General features: G+C 48.5%; 1 protein-coding gene across 1 annotated transcript in view; it reads left to right on the forward strand.

Moving 5' to 3' along the window:
* Window positions 1-2,252: 2,252 nt before the first annotated feature.
* Window positions 2,253-20,688, forward strand: part of LOC145361546 (cytohesin-2-like) — a 57,171-nt gene continuing 38,735 nt past the window's right edge. The window contains exon 1 of the mRNA XM_080217371.1: window positions 2,253-2,400. Within this exon, the coding sequence (XP_080073497.1) occupies window positions 2,382-2,400 (19 nt within the window). The 5' untranslated portion in view covers window positions 2,253-2,381. The remainder of the gene's footprint in view (window positions 2,401-20,688) is intronic.

Raw genomic sequence — 20,688 nt, forward strand, 5'->3', positions numbered from 1 at the left:
ATGGCCAATCCACCTAACCTACAATGTCCAAAGATGGACAGGGTAGGTGGATTGACCATGGTAAACGTGTGTGTGTTATGGGGATAGGAAAGGGGAAAAGGCCTGGGTAAGATACGCTGTTGAAGAGTTGGTGCAAGCTTGATGGGCCAAATGGCCTCTTCTACACTGTAGGAAGTCTATGATTCTATGCTGTGGATACTTAGAACTATTTCCTGTTTCGACTGGGCGCTCTACAGCCTCCCAGACTCAACACCAAATTCAACAAATTCTGACCCAGTTTGGATCAGCCGTTCCTTACCGACCTTAATGAAATCTGTGTTAATCTTGTAGATCGCGATCAGATCTCCCCACGATCCGCTTTGCTGCCAGGGGAGGCACTGGCATAGTGGGATTGTTTCCGTGTTAGTAACCCAGGGACCCATCATTCTCTGGGGAAAATGGGCTCAAATCCCACTAACAGCAGATGGCGAAATTTGAATTCCCGAAAAAGAGAATTGAAAATCTAATTATGACCAGAACCCCGTCTGGTTCATTATTTGACTTGATTTGTTCCTGTCACATGTATTGGGATGTAGTGAAAAGTATTGTTTCTCGCACACTTTACAGACAAAGCATACCATTCATAGAGTACATAGGGGAGAAAGAAAGGAGAGAGTGCAGAATAGTATTACAGTCATAGCTAGGGTGTAGAGAAAGATCAGCTTAATATGTGGTAGATCCATTCAAAAGTCTGATGGCAGCAGGGAAGAAGCTGTTCTTGAGTTGGTTGGTACGTGACCTCAGACTTTTGTATCTTTTTCCCAATGGAAGAATGTGGAAGGGAGATGTCTGGGGTGCGTGGGGTCCTTAGTTATGCTGGCTGCTTTTCTGAAGTGGAGACAGAGTCAATGGATGGGAAGCTGGTTTGCATAATGGACTGGGCTATGACCACAATCCTTTGTAGTTTCTTGTGGTCTTGGGCAGAGCAGGAGCCATATTAAGCTGTGATACAACTGGAAAGGATGCGTTCTATGATGCACCTTTAGATGTTGGTGAGAGTCGCAGCGGACATGGCAAATTTCCTTAGCCTCCTGAGAAAGTAGAGGCGTTGGTGGGCTTTCCTAACTATAGCATTGGCATGGAGGGGCCAGGACAGGTTGTTGATGATCGAAGCTCTCAACCATTTCCACTTCACCCCTGTTGGTGTTGACACGGGGAAATCAGCAGAACTCAAGTTTCTTCATTTTCCTATTTCTAGTTTTCTTACATTTGAACCCTTGTGTCTATGACCTCAAACTTCTGTACCTTTTTCCCAACGGAAGAAGGTGGAAGAGAGAATGTCTGGGGTGCGTGGGGTCCTTGATTACGCTGGCTACTTTTCTGAGGCAGTGGGAAGTGTAGATGGAGTCAATGGATGGGAGGCTGGTTTGCCTGATGGATTGGGCTTCATTTACAAGTAGTTTATTTGATTTGGTTTATTTTTGTCACATGTATTAACATACAGTGAAAAGTATTGTTGCTTGCACACAATGCAGACAAAGCATAGCGTTCATAAAGAAGGAAAGGAGAGAGTGCAGAATGTAATGTTACAGTCATAGCTAGGGTGTAGAGAAAGATCAACTTCATGCAAGGTGGGTCCATTCAAAAGTCTGACAGCAGCAGGGAAGAAGCTGTTCTTGAGTCGGTTGGAACGTGACCTCAAACTTTTGTATCTTTTTCCCGACGGAAGAAGGTGGGAGAGAGAATGTCCGGGGTGCGTGGGGTCCTTGATTATACTGGCTGCTTTTCCAAGGCAGCGGGAAGTGTAGACAGAGTCAATGGATGGGAGGCTGGTTTGGATTGGGCTACATTCATTCAAACCATACCTTATTGTAAGGGTCCTTCAAGATCATCTATATTCTTGCTTGGTCTGCATGTGAGTCTTAAATGACCATCTCACTCAGTTCAAGGGCAAATTATGGGAACCACATCCTGTGAATAATTTGGATTCTGTTTTAAAAAGAAAGGAGAACTTCTCCAGCCCATTTTAGCTGGCCTGGTAAAACCGCTCTGCACTTTCAATTAAATTCAGCCCAGGCACTTTTTTAACACATCCGTGGTTCTCTTTTCTGTTTGCACAGTTCCCTCTTCAGTGGCTGACGCTATGGCAATCTGCATTTAGCTCAGTTCAGAGGTTTATGGTAATCGTTGAGAAATAGGCCTGAGCTTTAACAGCCTCAAGAGGAAGTAGATGTGAACGGAGTGTTTGAGGACCAGTGCAAGTCAAACCTTGCAGCACATGAAGGGGACATTCTCTCTCTCTCTCTCTCTCTCGGGAACGGTGTCACACTTGGCCCAGTCACCATTGCTGCCCGGTTATCGCACATTGGCACGGAACTGCAAACTGAACAACTTTGCAAAGAATGGAGGGTGGCCAAGACAGTAAGTAAAGCTTTTCTTGTCGCTGACCTGCTGCTTCTATCGTTGGTCGGGCCAGGTGAGGTGTCCTGCCCCCCCTCAGGCTGTGCCCGAGACAGTAAGATCCCAAGCCCAAGGCCAGGCCACACCTGGAGTACTTTTGGCCTCCTTACTTGAGAAAGGATACACTGGCACTGGAGGGGTTGCAGAGGAGATTCACTAGGTTGATTCCGGACTGAGAGAGTTGGATTGAGAGGAGACTGGAGCTATACTCGTTGAAATTCAGAAGAATGAGGGGAGATCTTAAAAAGATTATGAAGGAAATAGATACGATAGAAGCAGGGAGGTTGTTTCCACTGGCAGGTGAAACTAGAACTAGGGGGCATGGCCTCAAAATAAGATTTAGGACTGAGTTGAGAAGGAATTCTTCACACAAAGGGTTGTGAATGTGTGGAATTCCCTGCCCAGTTGAGGCTACCTCATTGAATGTTTTTAAGTCAAGCGGGTAAGTGGAGCTGAGTCCATGAAAAGATCAGCCACGATCTAATTGAATGGCAGAGCAGGCTCGAGGAGCCAACTCCTGCTCCTAGTTCTTATGTTCTAATGCTCAACACCCCCTCAAATAGCAGGCACAACTGAGCTCAGCAGGGAGGGTTGGTTGCAGGGAATGTCAGGTGGGAAACGGGCACACCGGAATTCTACCTTCCCGCTCACCACAGGAATCGGAGCAGGGTGAGGGGCAGGCAATGGGAAGGCCCTTTGACTTCAGGCAGGATTTTCCAGTCTCAGGTCGAGCGGGACTGTAAAATCCTGCCTGGTGAGCACCAGGCGCAATGCACCATGTACTACCACTGCCGTCTGAGCCTGCAGATGAAGAATCATGGAGTAGAATCCCTACAGTACAGAATGAGGCCATTCGGCCCATCAAGCCTGTACCAACCACAACCCCACCCAGGCCCTATCGCCGTAACCCCACATATCTTTCCTGCTAAACCACCCCTCCGACACTAAGGGGCAACTTAGCACGGCCAATCCACCTAACCCGCACATCTTTGGACTGTGGGAGGAAACCGGAGCACCTGGAGGAAACCCACGCAGACACGGGGAGAACGTGCAAACTCCACACAGACAGTGACCCAAGGCCGGGATTCGAACCCGGGTCCCTGGCACTGTGAGACAGCAGCGCTAACAAATGCGCGTGGAAAGAGTTGAGGGTCCAATGTACATCAGGGGAGCGGGGAGAATGTTGGGCAGAGCTCAGAGGGTCAGCGGTACGCCCGGTTCTGAATGCGGAGAGTGTTAGCCCCCACCTCTCTCCCCCCACCACCACCCCTGCACCCCCCACCCCATTCCCTCCCCGCCAGCTGCTCCAGGATTCTCTTTCCGCTTTTGGGGAGTGTGGGGGCGGGTGTTGTGTAAGCGGGGTTCTGTGAAGAAGGTTAGCAAGTAGGGAGGCGTTATGTCGGCATCCTGCACAACACCTCTGAATGCAGTGGGTCAGGGTCTGAGCTGCAAGAAGCTTCGCTGACTTTCCAGAGAGTTTACATTGGCAATTCTCTTTTATTCATTCATTGTCCAAATGCCGTGCCTGTTAGGGTGCATTGGCCATGCTAAATTCTCCCTCAGTGTGCCCAAACAGGCGCCAGAGTGTGACGACAAGGGGATTTTCACAGTGACTTCATTGCAGTGTTAATGTAAGTCTATTTGTCACACTAGTAAATAAATAATAAACAAGGGATGTGGGCGTCACTGGCCAGCCCAACATTTATTGCCCATCCCTAATTGCCCCTTGTGAACATAAGTAGAACATAGAACATAGAACATTACAGTGCAGAACAGGCCCTTTGGCCCACGATGTTGTGCCGACCAGTTAAAAAACAATGACCCACTAACCTAAACCAATCCCTTTTCGCCCATAAACCTACCCACGGATCTCTTAAACGCCCCCAAACTAGGCGCATTTACAACTGCAGCAGGCAGGGCATTCCAATCCCTCACCACCCTCTGGGTAAAGAACCTACCCCTGACATCCGTCCTATAACTACCACCCCTTAATTTAAAGCTATGGCCCCTCGTGCTAGCTTCCTCCATCCGAGGAAAAAGGCTATCACTGTCCACCCTATCTAAACCTCTAATCATCTTATATGTTTCAATAAGATCCCCTCTTAGCCGCCTTCTTTCCAGCGAAAACAACCCTAGATCCCTCAGTCTCTCCTCATAGGACCTCCCCACCATACCAGGCAACATCCTGGTAAACCTCCTCTGCACCCTCTCCAAAGCCTCCACATCCTTCCTGTAATGTGGGGACCAGAACTGAGTAGGAGCAGGAGTAGACCATCTGGCCCCTCGAGCCTGCCCCGCCATTCAAAAAGATCATGGTTGATCTTTTCGTGGACTCAGCTCCACTTACCCGCCCGCTCATTATAACCCTTAATTCCTTTACTGTTCAAAAATCTATCTATCCTTGCCTTAAAAACATTCAATGAGGTAGCCTCAACTGCTTCACTGGGCAGGGAATTCCACAGATTCACAACCCTTTGTATTAAGAAGTTCCTCCTCAACTCAGCCCTAAATCTGCTTCCCCTTATTTTGAGGCTACATTGGTGAGGAACATGAGGTGCTGCCCCTGAGGTGTAGGTTTGATTTGACTTTGATTTGATTTGATTTCTTATTGTCACATGTATTAACATACAGTGAGAAGTATTGTTTCTTGCACATTATACAAACAAAGCATACTATTCATAGAAAACAGAAGGAGAGGGTGCAGAATGTAGGGTTACAGTCATAGCTAGGGTGCAGAGAAAGATCAACTCAATGCGAGGTAGGTCCATTCAAAAGTCAGCAGGGATCAAACTGTTCTTGAGTCCGTTGGTATATTACCTCGGACTTTTGTATCTTTTTCCCAAAGGAAGAAGTTGGAAGAGAGAATGTCCGGGGTGCGTGGGGTCCTTAATTATGCTGGCTGCTTTGCCGAGGCAGTGGGAAGTGTAGACAGAGTCAGTTGATGGGAGGCTGGTTTGTGTGATGGATTGGGCTACATTCACAACCCTTTGTAGTTTCTCACAGTCTTGGGCAGAGCAGGAGCCCATACCAAGCTGTGATACAACCAGAAAGAATGCTTTCTCTGGTGCATCTGTAAAAGTTGGTGAGAGTTGTAGCTGACATGCCAAATTTCCTTAGTCCTCTGAGAAAGTAGAGGCATTGGTGGGGCTTTCTTAACTATGGTGTCGGCATGGGGGGGACCAGGACAGGTTGTTGGTGATCTGGACAGCTAAAAACCTGAAACTCTCGACCCTTTCTACTTTGTCTCCGTTGATGAAGACAGGGGCATTTTCTCCTTTACGCTTTCTGAAATCGACGGCAATCTCCTTTGTTTTGGTGACATTGAGGGAGAGATTATTGTCGCTGCACCTGTTCACCAGATTCTCTATCTCATTCCTGTACTCTGTCTAGTTTGAGATCCGACTCACTGCAGCGGTGTCATCAGCAAGCTTGAAAATCGAATTGATGGGGAATTTGGCCGCACAGTCATAGGTGTATAAGGAGTATAGTAGAGGGTGGAGAACACAGCCTTGTGGGGCACTGGTGTTGAGGATGATTGTGGAGGAGGTGTTGTTACCTTTTCTTACTGATTGAGGTCTGTGAGTTAGGAAGTTCAGGATCCAGTCACAGAGGGAGGAACCGAGCCCCAGGCCATGGAGTTTGGAGATGAGTTTCGTGGAAATAATGGTGTTGAAGGCTGAGCTGTAGTCAATAAATAGGAGTCTGACATCGGTGTCCTTGTTATCTAGATGCTCCAGGGTTGAGTGCAGGGCCAGGGAGATGGCGCCTGCTGTGGACCTGTTGCAGCAGTAGGTAAACTGTAGTGGATCCAGGTTGTCCGGGAGACTGGAATTGATTCGTGCCATGACTAACCTTTCGAAGCACTTCACAATGATGGATGTCAGAGCCACTGGCCGATAGTCACTAAGGCACACTGCCTGGTTGTTCTTAGGTACTGGGATGATGGCTGTCTTCTTGAAGCAGATAGGGAGCTCAGATTGCTGTAAAGAGAGGTTGAAGATGTCTGTGAATACCCCCACCAGCTGATCCAGCTGTAGGTACACCCACAGTGCTGTTAGGGGGGGGATTTTGACGCAGCGAAGGTGATATATTTCCAATTCAGGATGGTGAGTGGCTTAGAGGGGAACTTGCAGGTGGTGGGTGTTCCCCATGTATCTGCTGCCCTTGTCCTTCTAGATGGAAGTGATTGTGGGTTTGGAAGGTGCTGTCTAAGGATCTTTTGTGAATTGCTGCAGTGTATCTTGTAGATGGTACACACTGCTGCTACTGAGCGTCGGGGGTGGAGGGGGTGGGTGTTTGTGGATGTGGTGCCAATCGAGCGGGGCTGCTTGATCCTGGACGGTGTTGAGTTTCTTGAGTGTTGTTGGAGCTGCCCCCATCCAGGAAAGTGGGGAGTATCCCATCACACTCCTGACTTGTGCCTTGTAGATGGTGGACAGGCTTGAGGGAGTCAGGAGGTGAGTTATTCCTTGCAGAGTTACACCTGTTTGGTTGGATGCAAAATGCTCAGAACATCAGCAGACACAATAAAGAATTTCTTGCACCGATTCAGAGCTCATCAGAGCACCCAGAAACTGCTTGTATCTAGCTGTTGATTCACTTGATGAAAGGCAGCAGCTATTCTGAATACAGCATTGTCCTCCAAACAAGGTTCAGATCAATTGAGATTTAATCAGCTTTGGGCAGATCTGATTGATAAATTACAGTGAACACATGCTGGGTTATCAGTTCAGACAGGACCTTAATTTAACATCAGTCTGCACCTCTGACAGTGCAGCACTCCCCCAGTGCGGCACTCCCTCAGTGAGACAGTCCCCCAGTGCAGCTTTCCCTCAGTGCGACACTCTGTCAGTGCGGTATTCTCTCAGTGTGGCATTCTCTCAGTGTGGTATTCTCTCAGTGTGGCATTCTCTCAGTATGGCACTCCCTCAGTGAGACAATCCCCCAGCGCAGCGCTCCCTCAGTGTGACACCCTCTCAATGTGGTATTCTCTCAGTGTGGTATTCTCTCAGTGTGGTATTCTCTCAGTGTGGTATTCTCTTAGCGTGGCACTCCCACAGTACAGTACTGCCTCACTGCGGCGCTCCCCCAGTGCAGCGTTCCCCCAGTGCGGCACTCCCTAGTGTGGTGCTCCCTCAGTGCGGCGCTCCCTCAGTGCAGCATTCCCTCAGTGCGGCGCTCCCTCAGGACGGCGCTCCCTCAGTGTGGCTCTCCCTCAGCGCGGCGCTCCCTCAGTGTGGCGCTCCCTCACTGCGGTGCTCCCTCACCGTGGTACTCCCTCAGTGCAGCGCTTCCTCAGTTCAGTGCTCTCTCAATGCAATGCTCTCTCAGTGCGGTGCTCCCTCAGTGTGGTGCTCCTTCACTGTGGTGCTCCCTCAGTGTGGCTCTCCCTCAGCGCGGCGCTCCCTCAGTGTGGCGCTCCCTCACTGTGGTGCTCCCTCAGTGCGGCACTTCCTCAGTTCAGTACTCCCTCAGTGCAGCGCTCCCTCAGTTCAGTGCTCTCTCAATGCAATGCTCTCTCAGTGTGGTGCTCCCTCAGTGTGGTGCTCCTTCACTGTGGTGCTCCCTCAGTGCGGCGCTCCCTCAGTGCGGCACTTCCTCAGTTCAGCGCTCCCTCAGTGCGACACTCTCTCAGTGTGGCACTCCATCAGTGCGGCGCTCCCTCAGTGCGACACTCTCTCAGTGTGACGCTCCATCAGTACGGCACTCCCTCAGTGTGGCGCTCCATCAGTACGGCACTCCCTCAGTGTGGCGCTCCATCGGTGCGGCGCTCCCTCAGTGCGACACTCTCTCAATGCGATGCTCTCTCAGTGTGGCGCTCCATCAGTGCGGCGCTCACTCAGTGCGGCACTTCCTCAGTTCAGTGCTCCCTCAGTGCGGCGCTCCCTCAGTGCGACACTCTCTCAGTGCCACACTCTCTCAGTGCGGCACTCCCTCAGTGTGGTTCTCCCTCAGTGCAGCACTCCCTCAGTGTGGCACTCTCTCAGTGCGGCGCTCCCTCAGTGCGGCATTCCCTCGGTGTAGCATTCCCTCAGTGCAGCGCTCCCTCAGTGCGACACTCTCTCAGTGCGGCACTCCCTCAGTGTGGCACTCTCTCAGTGCAGCGCTCCCTCAGTGCGACACTCTCTCAGTGCGGCACTCCCTCAGTGTGGCACTCTCTCAGTGCGGCACTCCCTCAGTGCGGCACTCCCTCAGTGTGGCACTCTCTCAGTGCGGCGCTCCCTCAGTGCGGCACTCCCTCAGTGTGGCACTCTCTCAGTGCAGCGCTCCCTCAGTGCGACACTCTCTCAGTGCGGCACTCCCTCAGTGTGGCACTCTCTCAGTGCGGCACTCCCTCAGTGCAGCATTCCCTCTGTGCAGCAGTTGAGAATCAATCACATTGGCTCTGGAGTAACATGTAAGCCAGACCGGGTAACGACGGCAGATTTCCTCCCCTAAAGAGTGTTCGTGAACCAGATGGGTTTTTCTGACAATTGACAATGGTTTCATGGTCATCAGCAGATTCTTAATTTCAGATATTTTTTATTGAATTCAAATTCTGTTATCTGCCGGATTTGAACGCTGGTCCCCGAACTTTAGCTGAGTTTCTGGATAAATAGTCTGGCGATGTTACCACTGAGTCATCACCTCCCGTGGGTGTATCAATGACCATCAGCTCCATGTCTCACTTCCGGGTGTCCTGACTGTGGAGGTTTGGGATGTCCAAGAGGTCATGACCCAGTGGCCAATTTCTTCATCCAGCCGACGGATGTGTCTGAGCCGGGGCAGATGTCGTTGTCTTGGCGATGTACGATAAAATCAACCCGTGTCAATCCAAAACACTTCAATCTCATCTCAAGAGCAAAAGTATTTTGTCACGCATCTATTCACGATGCTCTGTCACTTCTCGGAGAATTGCTGTTACTTTAGCATCAAAATAAAAATAGACGGTACAAAAAAAACTTAACCCAAGTCACGTCATGCAGGAAGCTAACAATTCTGCACAGTTGGCTTGAGGGTTTTTTTTTAGTTTATTTTATTTACTAGTGTCACAAGTAGGCTTGCATTAACACTGCAATGAAGTTACTGTGAAAATCCTCTAGTCGCCAGAATCCAGCGCCTGTTCGGGTACACTGAGGGAGAATTTCACATGGCCAATGCACTCAACCAGCACATCTCCCGGACTGTGGGAGGAAACTGAAGCATCTGGAGGAAACCCACGCAGGCACAGGGAGAACGTGCAGGCTCTACTGACAGTGACCCAAGCCAGGAATCGAACCCGGGTCCCTGGCGCTGTGAAGCAGCAACGCTAACTACTGTGGCACTGTGCTGCTTAGGAAGGGGGAGGGATGGAGGGACTCTCACACAAATTAAGCTGTGGACAGTTTGTGGATAGACAGGGACCAGAGGAGTGGCGAGATTGGAAGAGTGAGAATTACATTTAGTCGCAGTTTGATCTCAGGCTCTTAGAGATGGAAATAGAGGTTGGCCAGTTGGCCAGTCGTAGCTCACCAATCCAAAACTTCCCGTTGGTCATCCAATTCTTAAACCATTTTAGATTTTGGCTTCCTGAGGTTGCATACCAACCGACTCAAGAACAGCTTCTTCCCTGCTGCTGTCAGGCTTTTGAATGGACCTACCTTGCATTAAGCTGATCTTTCTTTACACCCTAGCTATGACTGTAACACTACATTCTGCACCCTCTCCTTCCCTTCTCTGCGAACGGTATGCTTTGTCTGTATAGAGCGCAAGAAACAGTACTTCTTACTACATATTAATACATGTGACAATAATAAATCAAATCAAAATTCTGATCTTATGGTGGAGGGGAGGTCATTGATGAAGCAGCTGAAGATGGCTGGGGTCTCGAACCCTACCCTGAGGAATCCTGTAGTGATGTCCTGGAGCTGAGATGAGTGATCTCCAACCACCATAACTATCTTTCTTTGCGCCAGGTGTAACTCCAACCAGTGGAGAGTTTTCCCTTTGATTCTCGTTGACTCCAGTTTTGCTCGGGCTCCTTGATGCTGCACTCGGTCAAATGCAACCTTGGTGTCAGGGGCAGTCACTCTCTCCTCACCCTGTTTGGACCAAGGCTGTATTGAGGTCACGAGTTGAGTGCCCCTGGAGGAACTCAAACTGTGCATCCAAGAACAAGTTTATAATGAGTATATGTGCTGTTGGTAAACTTTGTAGATATTGACAGTATAGCACGGCCAATGCTGGTTAGGGTGCATTGGCTGTGCTAAATTCTCCCTCAGTGTACCCGAACAGGCACCAGAGTGTGGTGACTAGGAGATTTTCACAGTAACTTCATTGCAGTGTTAATGTAAGCCGACTTGAGCAGTAATTGGCAGAGTTGGATTTGTCCTGCTTTTTGTGTACAGGGTTTAGCTGGGTGAGTTTCCTCATTGCTGGTGGGATGCCAGTGTTGTATCTGCCCTGCAACAGCTTGGCTAGGGTCATGGCTAGTACTGCAGCACAAATCTTCCATTGCTGGAATATTGTCAGGGTCCATTTCCTTTTGTTGCCTTTAACCACTCACCCCATCTCCTGCTGTCATTAAGTAGCAAAGACAGTCCCACCGACCATTCTCCATTTAGGTTCCAGTGTTTCAGGGAGCTCTCCTTTCAAATCTGAGAAACCTTATTGTCTGCGCTTCAGGCTCTGAGGTTAGTCCTCCGATGTCAATTATGTGAACCTAAAGTCTCTCGTTTGGCTCTCTTTCATAGCATCCCTACAGTGTAGAACGAGGCCATTCAGCCCATCAAGTCTGCACCGACCACAATCCCACCCAGGCCCTATCTTCATAACCCCGTGCATTTACCCCAGCTAGTCCCCCTGACATTTAGGGGCAATTTAGCATGGCCAATCCACCTAACCCGCACATGGGAGGAAACCGTAGCAGCTGGAGAAAATCCATGGAGATATGAGGAGAATGTGCAAACTCCACACAGACAGCGATCCAAGCCAGGGATTGAGCCCAGGTCCCTGGCGCTGTAAGGTGGCAGTGCTAACAACTGTGCCACCGTGCCACCCCCAAAAGAGTTTTCTCACCCTTCAAGTAGCATCACCAAAGTTCTTGGGATGTAGGCGTCGCTGCCTGGGCCAGCATTTGTTGCCCACCCCTAATTGCCCTTGAGCTGAGTAACTTGCAAGGCCGTTTCAGAGGGCAGTTAAGAGACAACCACATTGCTGTGGCTCTGGAGTCACATAGAATCATAGAGGTTTACAGCATGGAAACAGGCCCTTTGGCCCAACCTGTCCATGCTACCCTTTTTTAAAACCCCTAAGCTAATCCTAATTGCCCGCATTTGGCCCATATCCCTCTATACCCATCTTACTGATGTAACTATCTAAATGCTTTTTAAAAGACAAAATTGCACCCCTTTCTACTACTACCTCTGGCAGCTCGTTCTAGACACTCACCACCCTCTGTGTGAAAAAAATTGTCCCTCTGGACACTTTTGTCTCTCTCCCCTCTCACCTTAAACCTATGCCCTCTAGTTTTTTACTCCTCTACCTTTGGGAAAAGATACTAACTATCTAGCAGATCTGTGCCCCTCATTATTTTATAGACGTCTGTAACTTCACCCCTCAGCCTCCTACGGGCCAGAGAAAAAAGTCCCAGACCATCCAGCCTCTCCTTATAACTCAATCCATCAAGTCCCGGTAGCATCTTAGAAAACCTTTCCTGCACTTGTTCTAGTTTAATAATATCTTTTTTATAATAGGGTGACCAGAATTGCACACAGTGTTCCAAGTGTGGCCTTACCAATGTCTTGTACATCTTCAACAAGACATTCCAACTCTTGTATTCAATGTTCTGACCAATGAAACCAAGCATGTCGAATACCTTCTTCACCACTCTGTCCACCTGTGACTTCACTTTCAAGAAGTTATGAACGTGTACCCCTAGATCTCTTTGTTCTGTAACTCTCCCCAATGCCCTATCATTAACTGAGTAAGTTCTGCCCTGGTTCAATCTACCAAAATATATCACCTTGCATTTGTCTAAATTAAACTCCATCTGCCATTCGTCAGCCCACTGGCCCAATTGATCAAGATCCTGTTGCAATTTGAGACAACTTTCTTCACTATCCACTATGCCACCAATCTTAGTGTTATCTGCAAATTTACTAACCATACCTCCTATATTCGCACCCAAATCATTAATTTAAATGACAAATAACAGTGGGACCAGCACTGATCCCTGAGGCACTCCGCAGATCACAGGTCTCCAGTCTGAAAAACAACGCTCTCCAAACTACTCTCTGGCTTCTGTCAAGAAGCTAATTTTGTATCCATTTAAATACTCACCCTGGATCCCATGAGATTTAATATTATGCAACAACCTATCTTGCTAAAGTCCATGTAGACAACATCAACTAAACTGCCCTCATCTACCTTCTTGGTTACCCCTTCAAAAAACTCAATCAAATTTGTGAGACATGATTTTCCACTCACAAAGCTATGCTGACTGTCCCTAATCAGTACTTGCGTCTCTAAATACCTATAGATCCTGTCTCTCAAAATACCTTCCAACAACTTACCCACCACAGATTTGAGGCTCACTGGCCTGTAGTTCCCAGGCTTTTCTCTACAAGCCTTTTTAAACAAAAGTACTGCATTTGTCACTCTCCAATCTTCACTCGTGACTATTGATGATTCAAATATCTCAGCTAGAGGACCCGCAATTTCCTCCCAGCTTCCCACAATGTCCTGGGATACACTTCATCTGATTCCGGGGATTTATCTATCTTGATGCACTTTAAAACTTCCAGCACCTCCTTCTCTGTAATATGTACACTCCTCAAGACATCACTATTTATTTCCCCAAGTTCCCTAACATCCATGTTTCTCTCAACAGTAAATATGGATGAGAAATATTCATTTAGAAAATCACCCATCTCTTGTTGATCCTTAAAAGGCCCTACTCTCTCCCTTGTTACTCTTTTGCCCTTTGTGTATTTGTAGATCTTTGGATTCTCCTTTGCCTTATCTGCCAAAGTAATCTCGTGTCCCCTTTTTGCCCCGCTGATTTCTCTCTTAATTCTACTCCTCACACCTTATACTCTTCAAGGGATTCACTTGATCCCAGCTGCCTATGCATGTCATGTCCCTTTTTCTTCTTCTTGACCAGGGCCTCAATATCCCGAGTCATCCAGTGCTCCATTCTTCTGCCAGACTTGCCCTTTACTCTAAGAAGAATGTGTTTACCCTGAACTCTGGTTAACACACATTTGAAAGCGTGCCACTTACCAGACTTCCCTTTGCCTTCCCACAGACTCCCCCAATTAACTTTTGTAAGTTCCTGCCTGATATCATCAAGATTGGCCTTGCCCCAGTTTAGAATTTTAACTTTTGGGCCAGACCTATCATTCTCCGTAGCTACCTTAAAACCAATAGAATTCTGGTCAATGGTCCCAAAATGATCCCTCACTAACACTTCTGTCACCTATCCTTCCTTATTTCCCAAGAGGAGGTCAAGTTTTGCCCCCGCTCTAGTCAGGCCATCCACATACCGAACGAGAAATTCCTCCTGAATACACTCAACGATTTTCTCTCCATCCAACCCTCTAATACTATGGCTGTCCCAGTCAATGTTGGGAAAGTTGAAATCTCCAACTATTATCACTCTATTTTTCTTGGAGCTATCTGTAGTTTCCTTACATATTTGCTCCATGTAGGCCAGACCGGGTAAGGATGGCAGATTTCCTTCCCTAAAGGAACATCAGTGAACCAGATGGGTTTTTCTGACAATGGTTTCATCATCCAGATGATTCCAGATTTTTTTTATTGAATTCAAGTTTCATCATCTGCCGTGTTGGGATTCGATCCCCGATCCCCAGAGCATCACCCTGGGTCTCCGGTATGACTAGTCCAATGACAATTACACTGCGCCACCACCTCTGACTTTGTGACCAGAAATAGTTGAGCATCAAACTGCTGTACATTAAAATTCGAGGTCGCAGAATATCCCACCGGCCTTTTTCAAACCTGGAGAAACCAGTTTACGAGAAGTTGCAGCAAGGAAACACACAAAGTAAAATAAGCACTCAGATCTCGATGGATAGAGTTGAAAAGTGGGGTCATTATGCTAAAGCTCTATCAGATCGTGGTTAGACCACTTAGTGTGTCCAATTCATCACCGACGCTCAGTAGCAGCAGTGTGTACTATCTACAAGATGCACTGCAGCAATTCACCAAAGATCCTTAAACAGCACAGCACGGCGGCACAGTGGATAGCATGGCTGCCTCACAGCGCCAGGGATCCGGGTTCAATTCCTGTCTCGGGTCACCGTCTGTGCGGAGTTTGCACATTCTCCCCTTTTCTGCGTGGGTTTCCTCCAGGCGCTCCAGTTTCCTCCCACAGTCCAAAGATATGAGGATTAGTTGGATTGACCATGTTAAATTGCCCCTTAGCGTCCAAAGATGTGTAGGTTAGGTGGATTGGCCATGCTAAGTTGCCCCTTAGTGTCCAACGATGTGCGGGTTAGGTGGATTGGTCATGCTAAATTGCCTCTTAGTGTCCAAAGATGTGCAGGTTAGTTGGATTGGCCATGCTAAATTGCCTCTTAGTGTCCAAAGATGTGCGGGTTAGGTGGATTGGCCATGCTAAATTGCCTCTTAGTGTCCAAAGATGTGCAGGTTAGTTGGATTGGCCATGCTAAATTGCCTCTTAGTGTCCAAAGATGTGCGGGTTAGGTGGATTGGCCATGCTAAATTGCCCCTTAGTGTCCAAAGATGTGCAGGTTAGGTGGATTGGCTGTGGTAAATTGTCCCTTAGTGTCAGGGTAAATAAATAGGGTTTCAGGAATAGGGTCTGGATGGGATAATGGTCAGCGCAGACTCAATGGTTCCTTCTGCACTGTAGGGATTCTATGACTGGCCTCAACCATCTTCCTTTGCGCCAGGTATGGCTCCAACCATTGGAGAGTTTTCCTCTGATTCTCAGTGATTCCAGTTTTGCTCGGGCTCCTTGATGCCACGCTCGGTCAAATGCTGCCTCGATATCGGGGGTGAGTCACTCTCATCGCACACCTGGAGTTCAGCTCTTCTGTCTATCTTTGAACCAAGGCTGTATTGAGGTCACGGGTTTAGGGACACTGGCAGAACCCAAACTGGGTGTCCAAGAGCAAGTTATTACTGAGTAAACCAAAGGAGAAGATCTCGGCAGCATCTGTAAGGAGAGAAAAGAGCTGACGTTTTGAGTCCAGATGACCCTTTGTCAAAGCTAAACGGCATAGAAATTGGGAGATATTCATACTGCAGGGTGAGGGAATGATAGATGAGTCATAGCCACAGAAACCAGGGGAAGGGCTAAGAGGTCTAATTGGTTTCAGCTTCTCTGCCATTTGGCCGTTCACACCTTCCATTCTCTCTATGGACTGTCATTAGCAGCCTTTCCCCTGGTTTTTTAGGTGCTTTTTCCCTGATGTTAGGTGCGCCCAACATCCCTGCTGCACCTAAACACAGTGGCGGGGAACGTAACATTAAGAATTACTGATTTTACTCTGGAAACGCTATTCATGGAAATCATAGAAACCCTACAGTACACAAAAAGGCCATTCGGCCCATCGAGTCTGCACCGACCACAATCCCACCCAGGCCCTACCCCCTATATATATTACCCACTAATCCTTCTAACCTGCGGATCTCAGGGGCATTTTTGGCATGGCCAATCAACCTAACCCGAGCACCTTTGGACTGTGGGAGGAAACCCGCGCAGACACGAGGAGAATGTGCAAACTCCACACAGACAGTGACTCAAGCCGGGAATCGAACCCAGGTCCCTGGAGCTGTGAAGCAGCAGTGTTAACCACTGTGCTTCCGTTGGTGCACATTTCTTAAGGGAAGTTTGGTTGTACTTTAAGGTCGGCTGCTCTCTTTTTGTTGTGTCTGTTTGCTTCAGGTGTCTATGCTCATCCTGTATACTCAAGGGGAAAGTCTTGCTGGGCTCTATGTCCCTCTCGCAGGGAAACACTGGTCTTTGCCACACCCCTTGTGGGCAATGTGCCAGAAGTCTCCCTTGATTTGATTTGATTTGATTTATTATTGTCACATGTATTAGCATACAGTGAAAAGTAATGTTTCTTGTGCGCTACACATAGAAAGCATACTGTTCACAGAGGAGGAAAGGAGATGGTGCAGAATGCAGTGTTACAGTCATAGCTAGGGTGTAGAGAAAGATCAACTTAATGCGAGGTAGGTCCATTCTGACAGCAGCGGGGAAGAAGCTGATCTTGAGTCAGTTGGCACGTGACCTCAGGCTTTTGTACCTTTCTCCCGACGGCTGAACTGCAACTCTGCCCACCTGAGGACCCTCCTCCCAACCAGCCTCTCTGGACTCTGGACCAATAGCAAGTCGTAGAGCCCCGCAGTGCAGAAGACGCCATTTCCATCCATACACTTCCCTCGGCAAAGCAGCCAGCACAATTAAGAACCCCACACACCCCAGACATTCTCTCCTCCACCTTCTTCTGTTGGGAAAAAGATACAAAAGTCTGAGGGTTCGAATCCCGGCTTGGGTCACTGTCTGTGTGGTGTCTGCACGTTCTCCCCGTGTCTGCGTGGGTTTCCTCCGGGTGCTCCTGTTTCCACCCACAATCCAAAGATGTTCAGGTTGGATGGATTGGCCGTGCTAGATTGACCCTTAGTGTCCGAAAATATTTAAATTAGGTGGATTAGCCATGGTAAATACATGGAGTTATGGTGATAGGGCCTAGATAGGATTGTGGTCGGTGCAGACTCGATGGGCTGAATGGTCTCCTCGGCACTGCAGGGATTCTATGAATTCAACTCAGCGATCCCCCAGATTTTTTCCTCTCCTCTGGGCCCGGTTGTTTGGGGAGAGCTGTTCTTTTTGCTGGGTGGGCTGGGGGGTGTAGAGGGGTCAGGGATTCCTAAACGAGAGCACCCGGGGGCTATCTGTTGTCGGGAACCAAGTTGGAACAAGTTTCCACCTCTTCTGTCGCATTACACATCGAAACCGCCCACCCACCCACCCACAGACTGACATCTCTCAGCCTCCCGTTCTGCTGAGCTCTGAGCGATTGTTTGATATTCGACGCGGTTCTGTTGACCAGATGTTATCTCTTAACATCATCAGAGCTCTTATTCCTGTGCAGTTGAGGAAGTCACATTAGCATAACTAATAAATTTAGCTGGAGGAGGTGGGTGTCACATCCGTCAAAGAGACTCTTGGCCAGTCGGGGAGGGAGGGGAGTGTGGGGGAGGGATGGGGTGTGGGAGGGTTGGGTGCAGTTGTCACTCCTCTTTTGACACCTGTGTTGCAACTTGCATGCAAAACGGTCTCTTTGAGAAGGGACGCACGGACATCCGAGTGGACGCGTAAGAAGGAGGAGACTCGATGGACCGAACGGCCTAATTTTGCTCCCGTTGGCTTCGAGACTCCCAGCGGGAGTGGGGCCAACCAACAGGATGAAAATTGTCCAACTATCTCTCGTCAAGAATCCAGCTGGAACCCCAGATCACTTACAGAATGACTGCACGTCCACGATTGGCCAAGCTAAATTGAACAAAGAACAAGGAAAAGAACAAAGAACAAAGAACAAAGAAAAGTACAGCACAGGAACAGGCCCTTCGGCCCACCAAGCCTGCACCGACCATGCTGCCCGACTGAACTAAAACCCTCAACCCTCCCGGGAACCATATCCCTCTATTTCCATCCTATTCATGTATTTGTCAAGATGCCCCTTAAAAGCCACTACCATATCCGCTTCCACTACCTCCCCCAGCAATGAGTTCCAGGCACCCACTACCCTCTGGGTAAAAAATCTGCCTCATACATCTCCTTTAAGCCTTGCCCCTCACACCTTAAACCTGTGCCCCCCTCCCCAGTAATTGACTATTCCACCCTAGGAAAAAGCTTCTGACTATCCACTCTGTCCGTGCCCCTCATAATCTTGTAGACTTCTATCAGGTCGCCCCTCAACCTCCGTCATTCCAGTCAGAACAAACTAAGTTTCTTCAACTTCTCCTCATAGCTAATGCCCTCCATACCAGGCAACATTCTGGTAAATCTTTCCTGTATCCTCTCCAAAGCCTCCACATCCTTCTGGTTGTGTGGTGACCGGACTTGAACACTATATTCCAAGTACGGCCTAATTAAGGTTCTATAAAACTCCAACATGACTTGCCAATTTTTAAACTCAATGCCCCGGCCAATGAAGGCAAGCATGCCGTACGCCTTCTTGATTACCTTCTTCACCTGCGTTGACCTGTGTACCTGTACACCCAGATCCCTTTACCTATCAATACGCTTAAAGGTTCTGCCATTTACTGTATAGAATAGTATTGCCATGCTAAATTGCCCCATAGTGTCCAAAGATGTGCATGTTAGGTGGATTGGCCATGCTAAATTGCCCTTTGGTGTCTAAAGATGTGTAAGTTAGGTGGATTGGCCATGCTAAATTGCCCCCTAGTGTTCAAAGATCTATAGGTTAGGTGGATTGGCCATGGTTAATCGCCCCTTAGTGTCCAAAGATGTGTAGGTTAGCTAGATTGGCCATGCTAAATTGCCCCCTTGAGTCCAAAGATCTCTGGATTAGGTGGATTGGCTATGGTAAATTGCCCCTTAGAGTCCAAAGATGTGCAGGTTAGGTGGACTAGCAGGGTAAATTGCCTCTTCTTGTCCCAAGATATGTAAATTAGGCTAATTAATAGGGCAAATATGTGGCATTAGGGTTTTCCGTTGGAGAGTTGGTGCAGACCCAAGGGGCCAAATGGCCTCCCTCTGCACTGTAGGGATTGTATGGTGATTTGATGAACTCCCTTGCGTATTATTCAGCTTCCTCTTAAAGACATCTGTTCTCCCCGCCTCAGTCACGTATCGTGGTCTCGAGCTCCGTGTTCTCACCACACTCCAAGCGAAAAGGCTGGTCCTAAATTCTCTGATGAGGCGCAATCTATTTATGGCCCCTTGTAGTGGTCTTCTTGTAAGTGAAAATGTCTTCTCGGTTTCAAAACCTCCCATAATCTTAGCATCTCTCCCTGCCCACACATCGCTTTCTGTGTTTATTCTTAGAGACATAGAAGATAGGATCAGGAAGAGGCCATTCAGCCCCACGAGCCTGCTCCACTGCTCATCACGATCATGGCTGATTGTCCAACTCAAGAGTCTAACCCTGCTTCTCCCCCAAAACCTCTGATCCCAAGGTTCGCCCCTGTATCCAACCACCTCATCATTCGAGAGGATGAAACCACCAATCCGTCCCCCCTCCGGGTTCAATCCCATTGTTTGATCAGAGCAGCAAGAATTAAGATCATGGACCCAAATCTTAGGCCCCCACCACCCATCCCAAGGAGTGGGCTGGGTGTCCCCAACTGATGATGAGGGGGTTAAAATTGGGTGGCATTACAGAAGCAACACTCACGTCCGCCAGCATTTTACTAGCGTCCGATACTCATTCACTGGTTAAGGGTGTTGCTGACTCTACATTTTTTTGCCCATCCCTAATTGCCCCCTGAACCGAGCGTCTCGCTCAGCCATTCCAGAGGGCAGTTAAGAGTCAACCTCATTGCTGCAGCTCTGGAGTCACAGATAGGCCAGACCAGACAAGGATGGCAGATTTCCTTCCCTAAAGGACAATCAGGGAACCAGATGGGTTTTGTTTTAATCACAGTGGTTTAAAATAGAATCCCTACAGAGCAGAAGGAGGCCATTCAGCCCATCGAATCTGCACCAACGACAATCCCACCCAGGCCCTACCCCCTTAACCCCACGTACTTACCCTACTAATCCCCCTGACACTCAGGGTCAATATAGCATGGCCAATCAACCTAACCTGCACACCGTTGGACTGTAGGAGGAAACTGGAGCACCCGGAGGAAACCCACGCAGACACGGGGAGAATGTGCAGACTCTGCACAGACAGTGACCTGAGCTGGGAATCGAACCCGGGTCCCTGGCGCTGTGAGGCAGCAGTGCTAACCACTGTGCCACTGTGATGAGTCATGGTCATCATTTTAATTCCAGACTGCCTACTGAATTCAAATTTCACCATCTTTTAAAGTTTATTCATTAGTCACAAGTAAGGCTTACATTAACACTGCAATGAAGTTATGCTGAAAATCCCCTAGTCACCACACTCTGGCACCTGTTTGGCTCAATGCACCCTCACCTACACGTCTTTCAGACTGTGTGAGGAAACCGGAACACCAGGAGGAAACCCACGCAGACACGGGGTGAAACATAATTAGGCCACTCGGCCCATCGAGCCGATTCTGCCATTCAATCGTGGCTGA

The sequence above is a fragment of the Carcharhinus amblyrhynchos genome, chromosome 35, assembly GCF_965287045.1.
Source record: "Carcharhinus amblyrhynchos chromosome 35, sCarAmb.v2.hapA, whole genome shotgun sequence".
NCBI classification, from domain to species: Eukaryota; Metazoa; Chordata; class Chondrichthyes; order Carcharhiniformes; family Carcharhinidae; genus Carcharhinus; species Carcharhinus amblyrhynchos.